General features: G+C 38.1%; 1 protein-coding gene across 3 annotated transcripts in view; it reads right to left on the bottom strand.

Moving 5' to 3' along the window:
- The window catches only part of LOC110536795 (serine/threonine-protein kinase TNNI3K), a 62,825-nt gene that overhangs the window by 23,954 nt on the left and 20,523 nt on the right, over positions 1 to 18,348 (bottom strand). For all 3 annotated transcript variants that reach the window (XM_021622505.2, XM_021622570.2, XM_036944082.1), the window contains exons 12-16: positions 9,425 to 9,511; positions 8,697 to 8,753; positions 2,330 to 2,422; positions 2,173 to 2,230; positions 1,775 to 1,969 (exon numbers count right to left, since the gene is read on the bottom strand). In XM_021622505.2, the coding sequence (XP_021478180.1) occupies positions 1,775 to 1,969; positions 2,173 to 2,230; positions 2,330 to 2,422; positions 8,697 to 8,753; positions 9,425 to 9,511 (490 nt within the window). The remainder of the gene's footprint in view (positions 1 to 1,774; positions 1,970 to 2,172; positions 2,231 to 2,329; positions 2,423 to 8,696; positions 8,754 to 9,424; positions 9,512 to 18,348) is intronic.

Below are 18,348 nucleotides of genomic sequence, written 5' to 3'. Positions count from 1 at the left end.
TGAAACCAATGTTGAACTTTTTGGCCTGACTGCCAAGCGTCACATTTGGAGGAAACCTGGCACCATCCCTACAGTGAAGCATGGTGGTGGCAGCATCATGCTGTAGGGATGTTTTTCAGTGGCAGGGACTGGGAGACATGTCAGGATTAACTTCTCAAGGTATAGGGGGCAGCATTTTCACTTTTGGATAAATAGCGTGCCCAATTTCAACTTCCTGCTACTCATGCCAAGAATATAAGATATGCATATTATTAGTATATTTGGATAGAAAACACTCTGAAGTTTCTAAAACTGTTTGAATCATGTCTGTGAGTATAACAGAACTTATGTAGCAGGCAAAACCCCAAGGACTAACCATTCAGAATTATTTATTTTTGAGGCCGCTGTCTGTTCAATGGGTTCTCATGGGTATTTCAATGGGTTCTCATCGATATTTCTTAGGCACTTGTTTGCAGTTCCTACCGCTTCCACAGGATGTCACCAGTCTTTGGAATTTGGTTGAGGTTATTCCTTTGTGCAATGAAGAAGTACGGCCATCCTGGAAAAGGGTAACGCTATTGAGAGTTGGCCAAGACTTGAAAAGTAGCTTTAGTTTCCTCTCGTCCTCTATTGAAAACAGATGGACTCGTCATCAATTTGATCGTTTATTAACGTTTAAAAATACCTAAAGTTGTATTACAAAAGTATTTTGAAATGTTTTGGCAAAGTTTACAGGTAACTTTTGAGATATTTTGTAGTGACTGCGCAAATTGGAAGCTGTTTTTTTCTGGATCAAACGCGCCAAATAAATTGACATTTTGGATATATTATGTTATGTTATATTATGTGTAGCTCTTGCAGGGTTGAAATATGCTACTCTCTTTGTTTACTGCTGTGCTATCATCAGATAATAGCCTTTTTGAAATCTGACATGTTGGCTGGATTCACAGCGAGTTTAGCTGTAATTTGCTATCATGCATGTGTGATTTAATGAAAGTTTGAATTTTATATTATTTTATTTGAATCTGGCGCTCTGTATTTCCCCTGGCAATTGGCCAAAGGGGACATTTGCGCCCTCTATCCCAGAGAGGTTAAGGGAAAGATGAATGGAGCAAAGTACAGAGAGATCCTTGATGAAAACCTGCTCCAGAGTGTTCAGGACCTCAGACTGGGGCGAAGGTTCACCCTTCAACAGGACAACGACCCTAAGAACACAGCCAAGACAACGCAGGAGTGGCTTCAGGAAAATTCTCTGAATTTCCTTGAAAATAGCTGTGCAGTGACACTCCCCATCCAACCTGACAGAGCCTGAGAGGATATGCAGAGAAATACGAGGAAACTCCACAAATACAGATGTGCCGAGCTTGTAGCGTCATACCCAAAATGACTTGAGACTGTAATCGCTGCCAAAGGTGCTTCAACAAAGTACTGAGTAAAACGTCTCTATACTTATGTGAATGGGATATTTCAGGTTTTTTTGTACCTTTTCAACGTTTCAAAAAACTGTTTTTGCTTTGTCATCATGGGGTATTGTGTGTGTATATTGATGAGGGAAAAAAAATATTTTATCAATTTTAGAATAAGGCTGTAACGTAACAAAATGTGGAAAAAGTGAATGGTTCTGAATATTTTCTGAAACTGCTGTATATGTTTAGACAGAGTAAGAGTGCAGTAGTCCATTGACAGGTCTAAGATCAGTTCAGAACCACCTCTTCTGATCCTGGACATTGACAGCGCTATAAACACAGTAACAGTGAGGTCAAATGACAGGTCTGAGATCAGCTTAGGGCCTCACCTCTTCTGCTCGTGCAGCAGGGAGAACAGGGAGCCCCCGGAGACATATTGGGTGGCTATGGCGAACTGGCTGGGGTCATCCAGACATGCCCCCACAAACTGGATGACACAGGGGTGGTTGAGACGACACAGGATGGACACCTCCCTGCAGAACATGTCCACGTCTGACTTGGAGCAGTACGTGTTGGCCCGATACCTATAGAGAGGAGAATTAAAAGTTAGTTCATATTTATTTAATTTGTGTCTTAGCATTTTATTTAATATTTTAGTAGTTTGTTTTTAAGTAGTTTGTATTTTAGCATTTTATGTTGTATTTTAGTTGTTCGTATTTTCATTCGTTTTGCGAGCCAAGAACAGTGCTAACCAATGTAAGTGATTTTAACCCTTAGGCCTACCTACCTTTTGATGGCAACGACCTTGTTCTTACACTTGCCTCTATAGACCTTTCCAAATGAGCCTGTGGGTAGAAAATATATTCTACTATTCAATATAGTCTGTATGTGCATAAACCATGTTGTCAAGGAAAACAGTATAGTGTTGAATCTGTCCGTAATACCTGAACCAATGATCTCATTGAACTCCAGGTCAGAGAGCTGCAGTTGGAAGCTTGAGTGGAGGCTGGCCCGGAGGAGAAGAACATCTGCCTTTTCTAAAGAGAGATAATAAAATGTTCAAGGTCATTTGAATCTCATTTTGAATCAAGTGATCAATGATCAAGAAATTTGGCAAAAACAAACAGACATCAGGTAGGCTAAACTAGGAAAATATATAATTGACCATCAGTCAGTCAACAGATTATCATTAGCCTGGTGTTTACTATATTGATTACCAGATCATAATTAAAAGACACACGGAGTCTAGAGCTGTCCCCGACTAAACCTTTGTCGAACATGAGTTGTCTGTTCATTTGACCAGTCGATTGGTTGAAATTGTTTAAAACTTGTATTTTTCCATACATTGACCCATTCTATGTGTTTAAGTCAAATCAATTATATTCACTGAGCTTGTCTGATACTTTAAGCACACTGTTTGATTAAATAATTAAGACACACAAATTACTAGAGGGAGTCCGGTCAGCAGTTGATTTGATTGTGCCGGGCCTGGCTCAGACTTGCTGCGCTGTGTTAAAAAAAAAAGACAGCGAGTGACAGCATGACGAGCACCCGTTGTCTCTAGCTCCTCCCTGCTGCAGCGACCACCACAGAACATCAAAGTGTTTAACACGTTGTCTGTGTTGCTGAAGCTGCAAGATGCACTGCATTCGGAAAGTATTCAGACCCCTTCCCTTTTTTTCACATTTTTGTGATGTTACAGCCTTATTCTAAAATTGATTAAATCTACACATAATACCCCATAACGACAAAGCGAAAACTGTTTTTATTTTATTTTAGCAAATGTATATACAAATAATAAAACAAAATACCTTATTTATATAAATATTCAGACCCTTTGCTATGAGAATCGAATTTGTGTTTCCAATGATCATCCTTGAGATGTTTCTACAACTTGAGTGGAGTCCACCTGTGGTCAATTCAATTGATTGGACTTGATTTGGAAAGGCACACACTTGTCTATATAAGGTCCCACATTTGACAGTGCATGTCAGAGAAAAAACAAAGCCATGAGGTCGAAGGAATAGTCCGTAGAGCTCCGAGACAGCATTGTGTTGAGGCACAGATCTGGGGAAGGGTACCAAAACATTTCTGCAGCATTGAAGGTCCCCAAGAACACAGGGGTCTCGATCATTCTTAAATAGAAGAAGTTTAGAACCACAAAGACTCTTTCTAGCGCTGGCCGCCCGGCCAAACTGAGCAATCAGGGGAGAAGGGCCTTGGTCAGGGAGGTGACCAAGAACCAGTTGGTCACTCTGACAGAGCTCCAGAATTCCTCTGTGGAGATGCGAGAACCTTCCAAAAGAACAACCTCCTCTGCAGCACTCCACCAATCAGGCCTTTATGGCAGTGGCCAGACGGAAGCCACTCCTCAGTAATAGGGACATGAAAGCCAGGTTGGAGTTTGCCAAAAGGCACCTAAAGACTCTCAGACCATGAGAAAAAAGATTGGCCTGAATGCCAAGCGTCACGTCTGGACTAAACCTGGCACCATCCCTACGGTGAAGCATAGTGGTGACAGCATCATGCTGTAGGGATGTTTTTCAGCGGCAGGGACTGGGAGACTAGTCAGGATCGAGGGAAAGATGAACGTAGCAAAGTACAGAGAGATCCTTGATGAAAACCTGCTCCAGAGCACTCAGGACCTCAGACTGGGGGCGAAGGTTTACCTTCCAACAGGACAACGAAACTAAGCACAGGAGTGGCTTCGGGACAAGTCCCTGAATGTCCTTGAGTGGCCCAGCCAGAGCCCTTACTTAAACCCGATCGAACATCTCTTGAGAGACCTGAAAATAGCTGTGCAGTGACGCTCCCCATCCAACCTGACAGAGTTTGAGAGGATCTGCAGAGAAGAATGGGAGAAACTCTCCACATACAGGTGTACCAAGTTTATAGCATCATACCCAAGAAGACTCGAGGCTGTAATCAATGCCAAAGGTGCTTCAACAAAGTACTGAGTAAAGGGTCTGAATAGTTATGTAAATGTGATGTTTCAGTTTTGTATTTGTACTACATTTGCACAAAATTCAAAATAAATGTTTTTGCTTTGTCATTATGGGATATTGTGTGTTGATTGATGAAGGGAAAATAAATGATTTAATCCATATTAGAATGAGGCTGTGACGTAACAAAATTTGGAAATTGTCAAGGGGAATACTTTCCGAATGCACTGTAATTACACAATTTCTGACTGAAAAGTTCTGTTACCAAAATCCCTGATTTGTTTAGGAAAAACAGTCCCTATTCCCTAAACCTCTTAACGTGACACATGTATGCATCGCATGTACGTGACCAAAGACCTATTCTCACGGGACTAGTATTATTAGAGAACATTGGTTATCTAATTATTACTTCAGAATGTCCGTTATTCCAGAGTACGAATCGGACAGGATTAATTTTTTCCCCTGTAATTTTAAAATATATTTTCTATAAATTGACAGTTTTGACGGAAGCCTGGAGGTTTCTATTCTAGGCATGAAGATACAACATGTCCAGGTGATAGGGCCACACCTACAACTTGAGCTTGGTTCCCAAGTTTCTTAACTGTACCAAACCATCTTTGGTATAGTGTCGCTGTAATATTTGAATTGAGAAAGTGTGATCATAATGATTCGGATATTTTAGCAATCTGCAGTACTTGCTAAATGCCCCCAGATGTGAGCTAAACAGTAAAAAAAATTAAGGGTTTAGATGAGAAAGTGAATTTATAATTTCAAACATTTAGGTCAGTTGTATGCTGCTTTGTGATCTATTAAAAGCAAGAGTTGCATTAAATAGGCACAATATTTTGTTTTAATGATGCATTTGGCAATATTCAATTAATACGCACAAAACATATAAACAAAAACATTCACTGTGATAGTTGATGTAGGCCATTAATATATCGTTTATATGTAGCACTTAGTTAAATTTTATCCAATCAGTTATTGTGATCTTTTCCAAACCAAGAGCAACACCTGTCAAACTCAGATATTTTTTTCAAAACACAGGGATGTCGATTCACACGGGACTAGTATTATCAGAAGACCTTGGAGTTCACCAATAAACAGAAGGTTAATCTGGTTGGAATTGTTTCTCTCCTGCCATGTAAAAATTAATGACATGGCAGATTAGGACGGGACTAAAATTACAGATGTGGTGTTTTGTACTCATGCACATAATTGTGTTTATCCGACCTCCCCTAGTAAAACGAATTCCGTCGGAATAGGACACAATAGGGCCTGACCTATAGCATATCATAATCGCAACAATAAATTGGTTATTACAAACTCTGAACACATGTGACAGCAAAATGGATGCAGAGTAAGTGAGAAATAAACTCGAAACGGGGGAATGTTTGTTTACTGGTTGCTCAGGAGGTAAAGGGGAAGTCGGATGTGTGGAATAAATGTGACTAGTTGTGGAAAATCCTGGAGATCAAGAAAAAGAAGGTGAGGAGCAAGCGCTGCGTGTATATTATGTCTCTGCCAAACAGGTGCTGAATAGAATACAATATAATTTCCCTGAGCGTTTGGAACAATGTAAACACTCAATAAATTATAAGTGTGCCAGAGAGTCTGTTGTAATGTTTTCTTTGTTAATTATTTATTACAGCAAAGACTAAAAACAGTGGCATTCATTAGTGAATGCAATTTCCGAATTGGAACGTTTTATTTATTGTTTAAGTTAATTAATTACGGCTGGCTTAATTTTATATGAAATTCTTGATTGCATTTCAAATCATGAATGACTCGTATGCTGTGTGATGACATGAACAAATTAATGATTGATTGATACAGTAGCCTATTTAAGAATTAAAATATAGGCCTAAGTAAGTTACGGTATTTAGACTAAACAGGATGCGGTTTTAGGCTTACAGCTCAATGGTAGTTATCTTCTTATGGCTGGGGGCAGTATTGAGTAGCTTGGATGAATAAGGTGGCCAGAGTAAACTGTCTGCTACTCAGGCCCAGTTGCTAATATATGCATATTATTAGTAGATTTGGATAGAAAACACTCTGACGTTTCTAAAACTGTTTGAATGATGTCTGTGAGTATAACATAACTCATATGGTAGGCAGAAACCTGAGAACAAATCCAACCAGGAAGTGGGAAATCTGAGGTTTGTAGTTTTTCAAGTCATTGCCTATTGAATATATAAAATCACATTTTATTTGTCACATACACATGGTTAGCAGATGTTAATGCGAGTGTAGCGAAATGCTTGTGAATATACAGTGTCTATGGGGTCATATTGCACTTCCTAAGGCTTCCACTAGATGTCAACAGTCTTTAGAACCTTGTTTGAGGCTTCTACTGTGAAGGAGGGGGGAATGAGAGCTGATTGAGTCAGGTGTCTGGCAGAGTGCCATGAGCTCATTCAGGCGCACTCCCGTGAGAGGTAGCTGCGTTCTATCGCATTTCTACAGACAAAGGAATTCTCCGGTTGAAACATTATTGAAGATTTATGTCAAAAACATCCTACAGATTGATTCTATACATCGTTTGACATTTTTCTACAAACTGTAATGGAATTTTTTTACTTTTCGTCTGGCCTGCGCGTTGTGAATTTGGATTTGTGAACTCAAGGCGCGAACAAAAAGGAGGTATTTGGACATAAATGGACTTTATCGAACAAATCAAACATTTATTGTGAAACTGGGATTCCTGGGAGTGCATTCTGATGAGTATCATCAAAGGTAGGTGAATATTTATAATGCTATTTCTGACTTCTGTTGACTCCACAACATGCTGGATATCTGTATGGCTTGTTTTTGTGTCCGAGCGCCGTACTCAGATTATTGCATGGTGTGCTTTTTCGGTAAAGCTTTTTGAAATCTGACACAGCGGTTACATTAAGGAGAAGTTTATCTAAAGTTCCTTGCATAACACTTGTATTTTCATCAACATTTATGATGAGTATTTCTGTAAATTGATGTGGCTCTCTGCAAAATCACAGAATGTTTTGGAAGCAAAAACATTACTGAACGTAATGCGCCAATCTAAACTGAAATTTTTGGATATAAATATAAACTTTATCAAACAAAACATACATGTATTGTGTAACATGAAGTCCTGTGAGTGTCATCTGATGAAGATCATCAATGGTTAGTGATGCATTTGATCTCTATTTCTGCTTTTTGTGACTTCTCTCTTTGGCTGGAAAAATGGCTGTGTTTTTCTGTGACTAGGTACTGACTTAACATAATCGTTTGGTGTGCTTTCGTCGTAAAGCCTTTTTGAAATCGGACACTGTGGTAGGATCTTTAAAATGGTGTATAATACTTGTATGTTTGAGGAATTTTAATGAGATTTCTGTTGTTTTCTATTTGGCGCCCTGCACTTTTACTGGCTATTGTCACATCGATCCCGTTAGCGGGATCTAAGCCATAAGAAGTTTTAAACAAGGCTGCTATACAGTACTAAGCCTACTAATGATAATGACATTACTTATTATTCTAATAATGATTATAATAATAATAACATTAAGAAGGAGATCAAGAAAAAGGAGCATTATTATCGTTATAAATATTATTTTTCTGACAATTTTGAACAGCTTAAAAAACATGAAATAATTATAATTAATACTAGAGAGGCTGTTCTAATGGGAAAAAGTGTAAAGCCTTTATCACAGTAAAGCAAAGATTAAAAACAAATGAATTTGCGGAATTGTTTAGTTCTGGTTAACTTTGCACATAGCAACGTAGTCTAGAAAAAGGCAGAAATTCAACAGCGCACTGATGTGTTTCTGAACCGCGGACAGCGATCACTATCCAATGCGGGAGAAAGCGCATTTGTTATAAAATAATATAATTTTTCTTAGTGTTGAGTCATTGTTCTTATGTAATATAACCATATAGAATTCCAGCAGCACTTGACAGAGTGATGGACTGTGCCATCCCCATGGCCTCCACAATGGATCAGTCCACTCAGACAGGCGCCAATCAGACAGGTGTCTTGTACACAATATTATTATTATTTATTTTTTGCTAACCCCATTTAGTCTACTAAAAAAATCTTGGTCGACCGACAGCCTATCCACCAAACAATCGACCAGTCGACTAAATAGGGTCAGCCCTACCTGAGTCACATAGCAACAGTAACCAGTGAGCTTTTTTCTCTCTTTTTGTTGTTGTTATTTTATTTATTTTTTACATTGGCCTGTTGTTTGCTATTGTCGATTACCATATAATCACATATAGGAGACAAACTCTAATATGTCCCATAGCAACAGTAACCAGTGAGCATGTCACTGTCAGCTGACAGTGATGTGAAGTGTTGCTTGGATGATGCAGGATACAGCGTGTCATGTGCTTCACTTTACTCCAGTACCTTTGGTCATGCTTTTGATCTTGCCCAGGGGGGACGGCACAGACACGTAGGACCCATCTGAAAGAGTCGTGACAAGATAAACAGGATGAAGAAAATAGCCCATGTTTCTGCTCAATCTTTATTCTTTATTTTTTAGATTATCACATTACATTGTACATTGTTGTATATATTCAGCCATCTTGGTGTATTCTATCATCTTGGTGTATTCTATCATCTTGGTCAGGTGTTATCTTGCACTTTGAACATTACACATGTTCATTAATAGTCAACATTCTCTCCTTTGTAGACCTATTATTTATTCATTTTTTGAAAATAACATTCACTTGTGTTGTATTCTATCATCTTGGTGAGGTGTTATCTTTGAACATTACTAATGTTTATAGTCAACATCATCTCCTTTGTTGGCCTCTCCTAAAGATACATAGCATTTGATGTACATTATATAGCATAGCAAAGACATACAGTATAGCATCGAAAAGAGAATATTAGTTCTCTCAATTGTCATAATTCCTTACATCCTCTCTCCTTGGCTCCTTAAAATGTATTGGAGAAGAATATCAGAGGTTCCTCCCCTCTGACCTTTTCCTCCAATGCATTTTGAGAAGGCGGTAAGTGTAGAGAACATGAGGAATCAAGCAAATACAATTCAGATTCACCCTATGAGATGGCCCTAGATGTTAGGGCCTTGAAGTCAAAGTGCACCAGCGATCCCCTCCTCTCCCACTCACCTCCGCCAGGCTGAGAGTACTCGTTACATGGGGAGTCATCCAGGGGACGCTTGTAGTGTTTGAGCAGAGTGACGATGGTATCATGACCTGGGGTAGGGACACCGGGACAGGGTCACAGATACAGGGATATACAGAAAGGGTTGTTACGGTGGCATTCACTATAAACAAACCCATTATTACCGCATTATACCCATCTACCAAAGTCACCATTAGTAGTGCTACTACTGCAGTGTCTACTACTACTACTACCACATGTATGACTACTACTAATGTATGTATGATTACTACTACTACTAACATGTATGTTTACTACTACTACTACTACTACTACTACTACTACTACTACTACTACTACTACTACATGTATGATTACTACTACTACTACATGTATGATTACTACAACTACTACTACTACTACATGTATGACTACTACATGTATGACTACTACTACTACATGTATGACTACTACTACTACATGTATGACTACTACTACTACTACTACATGTATGACTACTACTACTACTACTACATGTATGACTACTACTACTACTACTACTACTACTACTACTACCACATGTATGACTACTACTACTACATGTATGATTACTACTACTACATGTATGACTACTACTACTACTACATGTATGACTACTACTACTACTACTACTACTACTACTACTACTACTACTACTACTACATGCATGACTACTACTACTACATGCATGACTACTACTACTACATGTATGACTACTACTACTACATATATGACTACTACTACTACTACTACTACTACTACTACTACTACATGTATGACTACTACTACTACATGTATGACTACTACTACTACTACTACTACATGTATGACTACTACTACTACTACTACTACTACTACTACTACTACGTGTATGATTACTACTACTACATGTATGACTACTACTACTTCTACTACTACATGTATGATTACTACTACTAAATGTATGACTACTACTACTACATGTATGACTACTACTACTACTACTACTACATGTATGATTACTACTACCACATGTATGACTACTACTACATGTATGACTTCTACTACTACATGTATGATTACTACTACTACATGTGTGATTACTACTACTACATGTATGACTACTACTACTTCTACTACTACATGTATGATTACTACTACTACATGTATGACTACTACTACTACATGTATGACTACTACTACTTCTACTACTACATGTATGATTACTACTACTACATGTATGACTACTACTACTACTACATGTATGACTACTACTACATGTATGACTACTACTACTACATGTATGACTACTACTACTACATGTATGAATACTACTACTACATGTATGACTACTACTACTACATGTATGACTACTACTACATGTATGACTACTACTACTACTACTACTACTACTACTACTACTACTACATGTATGACTACTACTACTACTACTACTACTACTACTACTACTACTACGTGTATGACTACTACTACTACATGTATGACTACTACTACTACATGTATGATTACTACTGTATGTATGACTACTACTACTACGTGTATGACTACTACTACTACATGTATGACTAGTACTACTACATGTATGATTACTACTGTATGTATGACTACTACTACTACATGTATGACTACTACTACTACATGTATGACTACTACTACTACATGTATGATTACTACTGTATGTATGACTACTACTACTACATGTATGATTACAACTACTACATGTATGACTACTACTACTACTACATGTATGACTACTACTACTACTACTACATGTATGACTACTACAACTACTACTATTACTACATGTATGATTACTACTACTACATGTATGACTACTACTACTACATGTATGACTACTACTACTACATGTATGACTACTACTACTACTACTACTAATACTACTACTACATGTGTGATTACTACTACTACATGTATGAATGTATAATACTACTACTACAGACTACATGTATGATTACTACTACTACATGTATGACTACTACTACTTCTACTACTACATGTATGATTACCACTACTACATGTATGATTACTACTACTACATGTATGATTACTACTACTGCATGTATGAATACTACTACTACTACTACATGTATGACTACTACTACTACATGTATGATTACTACTGTATGTATGACTACTACTACTACATGTATGACTACTACTACTACATGTATGACTACTACTACTACTACATGTATGATTACTACTGTATGTATGACTACTACTACTACATGTATGACTACTACTACTACTACATGTATGACTACTACTACTACATGTATGATTACTACTGTATGTATGACTACTACTACTACATGTATGATTACAACTACTACATGTATGGCTACTACTACTACTACATGTATGACTACTACTACTACTACTACATGTATGATTACTACTACTACATGTATGACTACTACAACTACTACTATTACTACATGTATGATTACTACTACTACATGTATGACTACTACTACTACATGTATGACTACTACTACTACATGTATGACTACTACTACTACTACTACTACTACTACTACTACTACATGTGTGATTACTACTACTACATGTATGAATGAATAATACTACTACTACTACTACATGTATGATTACTACTACTACATGTATGACTACTACTACTTCTACTACTACATGTATGATTACCACTACTACATGTATGATTACTACTACTACATGTATGATTACTACTACTGCATGTATGAATACTACTACTACTACTACATGTATGACTACTACTACTACATGTATGATTACTACTACTACATGTATGAATGAATACTACTACTACATGTATGATTACTACTACTACATGTATGAATACTACTACTACTACTACTACATGTATGATTACTACTTCTACATGTATGAATACTACTACTACTACTACTACTACATGTATGATTACTACTACTACATGTATGACTACTACTACTACTACATGTATGACTACTACTACATGTATGACTACTACTACTACATGTATGACTACTACTACTACATGTATGAATACTACTACTACATGTATGACTACTACTACTACATGTATGACTACTACTACATGTATGACTACTACTACTACTACTACTACTACTACTACTACTACTACATGTATGACTACTACTACTACTACTACTACTACTACTACTACTACTACGTGTATGACTACTACTACTACATGTATGACTACTACTACTACATGTATGATTACTACTGTATGTATGACTACTACTACTACGTGTATGACTACTACTACTACATGTATGACTAGTACTACTACATGTATGATTACTACTGTATGTATGACTACTACTACTACATGTATGACTACTACTACTACATGTATGACTACTACTACTACATGTATGATTACTACTGTATGTATGACTACTACTACTACATGTATGATTACAACTACTACATGTATGACTACTACTACTACTACATGTATGACTACTACTACTACTACTACATGTATGACTACTACAACTACTACTATTACTACATGTATGATTACTACTACTACATGTATGACTACTACTACTACATGTATGACTACTACTACTACATGTATGACTACTACTACTACTACTACTAATACTACTACTACATGTGTGATTACTACTACTACATGTATGAATGTATAATACTACTACTACAGACTACATGTATGATTACTACTACTACATGTATGACTACTACTACTTCTACTACTACATGTATGATTACCACTACTACATGTATGATTACTACTACTACATGTATGATTACTACTACTGCATGTATGAATACTACTACTACTACTACATGTATGACTACTACTACTACATGTATGATTACTACTGTATGTATGACTACTACTACTACATGTATGACTACTACTACTACATGTATGACTACTACTACTACTACATGTATGATTACTACTGTATGTATGACTACTACTACTACATGTATGACTACTACTACTACTACATGTATGACTACTACTACTACATGTATGATTACTACTGTATGTATGACTACTACTACTACATGTATGATTACAACTACTACATGTATGACTACTACTACTACTACATGTATGACTACTACTACTACTACTACATGTATGATTACTACTACTACATGTATGACTACTACAACTACTACTATTACTACATGTATGATTACTACTACTACATGTATGACTACTACTACTACATGTATGACTACTACTACTACATGTATGACTACTACTACTACATGTATGACTACTACTACTACTACTACTACTACTACTACTACTACTACATGTGTGATTACTACTACTACATGTATGAATGAATAATACTACTACTACTACTACATGTATGATTACTACTACTACATGTATGACTACTACTACTACTACTACCTCATGTATGATTACCACTACTACATGTATGATTACTACTACTACATGTATGATTACTACTACTGCATGTATGAATACTACTACTACTACTACATGTATGACTACTACTACTACATGTATGATTACTACTACTACATGTATGAATGAATACTACTACTACATGTATGATTACTACTACTACATGTATGAATACTACTACTACTACTACTACATGTATGATTACTACTTCTACATGTATGAATACTACTACTACTACTACTACTACATGTATGATTACTACTACTACATGTATGAGTACTACTACTACTACTACTACATGTATGATTACTACTACTACATGTATGAATACAACTACTACTACTACTACTACATGTATGATTACTACTACTACATGTATGATTACTACTACTACATGTATGAGTACTACTACTACTACATGTATGATTACTGCTACTACATGTGTGAATACTACTTCTACTACTACATGTGTGATTACTACTACTACATGTATGATTACTACTACTACATGTATGATTACTACATGTATGATTACTACTACTACATGTATGACTACTACTACTACTATTACATGTATGATTACTACTACTACTACATGTATGATTACTACAACCACTACTACTACTACTACATGTATGACTACTACTACTACATGTATGACTACTACTACTACATGTATGACTACTACTACATGTATGACTACTGCTACTACTACTACTACTACTACCACATGTATGACTACTACTACTACATGTACTACATGTACTCTGAAGCAAGCTTCCAGAAAATTGGAACGGAAATGACGCCACACCAAACTGGAAGTCTTCCGACTAGCTTGGAAAGACAGTACTGTGCAGTACCGAAGAGCCCTTACTGCTGCTCGATCATCCTATTTTTCTAACTTAATTGAGGAAAATAAGAACAATCCGAAATTCCTTTTTGATACTGTCGCAAAGCTAACTAAAAAGCAGCATTCCCCAAGAGAGGATGACTTTCACTTTAGCAGTGATAAATTCATGAACTTCTTTGAGGAAAAGATTATGATTATTAGAAAGCAAATTACGGACTCCTCCTTAAATCTGCGTATTCTTTCAAAGCTCAGTTGTCCTGAGTCTGCACAACTCTGCCAGGACCTAGGATCAAGAGAGACGCTCAAGTGTTTTAGTACTATATCTCTTGACACAATGATGAAAATAATCATGGCCTCTAAACCTTCAAGCTGCATACTGGACCCTATTCCAACTAAACTACTGAAAGAGCTGCTTCCTGTGCTTGGCCCTCCTATGTTGAACATAATAAACGGCTCTCTATCCACCGGATGTGTACCAAACTCACTAAAAGTGGCAGTAATAAAGCCTCTCTTGAAAAAGCCAAACCTTGACCCAGAAAATATAAAAAACTATTGGCCTATATCGAATCTTCCATTCCTCTCAAAAATTTTAGAAAAGGCTGTTGCGCAACAACTCACTGCCTTCCTGAAGACAAACAATGTATACGAAATGCTTCAGTCTGGTTTTAGACCCCATCATAGCACTGAGACGGCACTTGTGAAGGTGGTAAATTACATTTTAATGGCATCGGACCGAGGCTCTGCATCTGTCCTCGTGCTCCTAGACCTTAGTGCTGCTTTTGATACCATCGATCACCACATTCTTTTGGAGAGATTGGAAACCCAAATTGGTCTACACGGACAAGTTCTGGCCTGGTTTAGATCTTATCTGTCGGAAAGATATCAGTTTGTCTCTGTGAATGGTTTGTCCTCTGACAAATCAACTGTAAATTTCGGTGTTCCTCAAGGTTCCGTTTTAGGACCACTATTGTTTTCACTATATATTTTACCTCTTGGGGATGTTATTCGAAAACATAATGTTAACTTTCACTGCTATGCGGATGACACACAGCTGTACATCTCAATTAAACATGGTGACGCCCCAAAATTGCCCTTGCTAGAAGAATGTGTTTCAGACATAAGGAAGTGGATGGCTGCAAACTTTCTACTTTTAAACTCGGACAAAACAGAGATGCTTGTTCTAGGTCCCAAGAAACAAAGAGATCTTCTGTTGAATCTGACAATTAATCTTAATGGTTGTACAGTCGTCTCAAATAAAACTGTGAAGGACCTCGGCGTTACTCTGGACCCTGATCTCTCTTTTGAAGAACATATCAAGACCATTTCAAGGACAGCTTTTTTCCATCTACGTAACATTGCAAAAATCAGAAACTTTCTGTCCAAAAATGAAGCAGAAAAATTAATCCATGCTTTTGTCACTTCTAGGTTAGACTACTGCAATGCTCTACTTTCCGGCTACCCGGATAAAGCACTAAATAAACTTCAGTTAGTGCTAAATACGGCTGCTAGAATCCTGACTAGAACCAAAAAATTTGATCATATTACTCCAGTGCTAGCCTCTCTACACTGGCTTCCTGTCAAAGCAAGGGCTGATTTCAAGGTTTTACTGCTAACCTACAAAGCATTACATGGGCTTGCTCCTACCTATCTCTCTGATTTGGTCCTGCCGTACATACCTACACGTACGCTACGGTCACAAGACGCAGGCCTCCTAATTGTCCCTAGAATTTTTAAGCAAACAGCTGGAGGCAGGGCTTTCTCCTATAGAGCTCCATTTTTATGGAACGGTCTGCCTACCCATGTCAGAGACGCAAACTCGGTCTCAACCTTTAAGTCTCTACTGAAGACTCATCTCTTCAGTGGGTCATATGATTGAGTGTAGTCTGGCCCAGGAGTGGGAGGGTGAACGGAAAGGCTCTGGAGCAACGAACCGCCCTTGCTGTCTTTGCCTGGCCGGTTCCCCTCTTTCCACTGGGATTCTCTGCCTCTAACCCTATTACAGGGGTTGAGTCACTGGCTTTACTGGGGCTCTCTCATGCCGTCCCTGGAGGGGGTGCGTCACCTGAGTGGGTTGAGTCACTGATGTGGTCATCCTGTCTGGGTTGGCGCCCCCCCCCCCTTGGGTTGTGCCGTGGCGAAGGTCTTTGTGGGCTATACTCAGCCTTGTCTCAGGATGGTAAGTTGGTGGTTGAAGATATCCCTCTAGTGGTGTGGGGGCTGTGCTTTGGCAAAGTGGGTGGGGTTATATCCTTCCTGTTTGGCCCTGTCCGGGGGTGTCCTCGGAGTGGGCCACAGTGTCTCCTGACCCCTCCTGTCTCAGCCTCCAGTATTTATGCTGCAGTAGTTTATGTGTCGGGGGGCTAGGGTCAGTTTGTTATATCTGGAGTACTTCTCCTGTCCTATTTGGTGTCCTGTGTGAATCTAAGTGTGCGTTCTCTAATTCTCTCCTTCTCTCTTTCTCTCTCTCGGAGGACCTGAGCCCTAGGACCATGCCCCAGGACTACCTGACATGATGACTCCTTGCTGTCCCCAGTCCACCTGGCTGTGCTGCTGCTCCAGTTTCAACTGTTCTGCCTTATTATTATTCGACCATGCTGGTCATTTATGAACATTTGAACATCTTGGCCATGTTCTGTTATAATCTCCACCCGGCACAGCCAGAAGAGGACTGGCCATCCCACATATGCTCTCTCTAATTCTCTCTTTCTTTCTCTCTCTCGGAGGACCTGAGCCCTAGGACTATGCCCCAGGAATACCTGACATGATGACTCCTTGCTGTCCCCAGTCCACCTGACTGTGCTGCTGCTCCAGTTTCAACTATTCTGCCTTATTATTATTCGACCATGCTGGTCATTTATGAACATTTGAACATCTTGACCATGTTTTGTTATAATCTCCACCCGGCACAGCCAGAAGAGGACTGGCCACCCCACATAGCCTGGTTCCTCTCTAGGTTTCTTCCTAGGTTTTGGCCTTTCTAGGGAGTTTTTATTAGCCACCGTGCTTCTACACCTGCATTGCTTGCTGTTTGGGGTTTTAGGCTGGGTTTCTGTACAGCACTTTGAGATATCAGCTGATGTACGAAGGGCTATATAAATACATTTGATTTGATTTTGATTTGATTTGACTACTACATGTATGACTACTACTACCACATGTATGACTACTACTACTACTACTATATGTATGACTACTACTACTACTACTACATGTATGACTACTACTACTACTACTACTACATGTATGACTACTACTACTACATGTATGAATACTACTACTACATGTATGACTACTACTACTACATGTATGACTACTACTACTACTACATGTATGACTACTACTACATGTATGACTACTACTACTACATGTATGACTACTACTACTACATGTATGACTAATACTACTACATGTATGACTACTACTACTACATGTATGACTACTACTACTACTACATGTATGACTACTACTACTACATGTATGACTACTACTACTACTACTACTACGTATGATTACTGCTACTACATGTATGACTACTACGACTACATGTATGATTACTGCTACTACATGTATGACTACTACGACTACAT

This window comes from Oncorhynchus mykiss, chromosome 1, assembly GCF_013265735.2.
Source record: "Oncorhynchus mykiss isolate Arlee chromosome 1, USDA_OmykA_1.1, whole genome shotgun sequence".
NCBI classification, from domain to species: Eukaryota; Metazoa; Chordata; class Actinopteri; order Salmoniformes; family Salmonidae; genus Oncorhynchus; species Oncorhynchus mykiss.
This window is presented reverse-complemented; position numbering and strand designations above follow the sequence as displayed.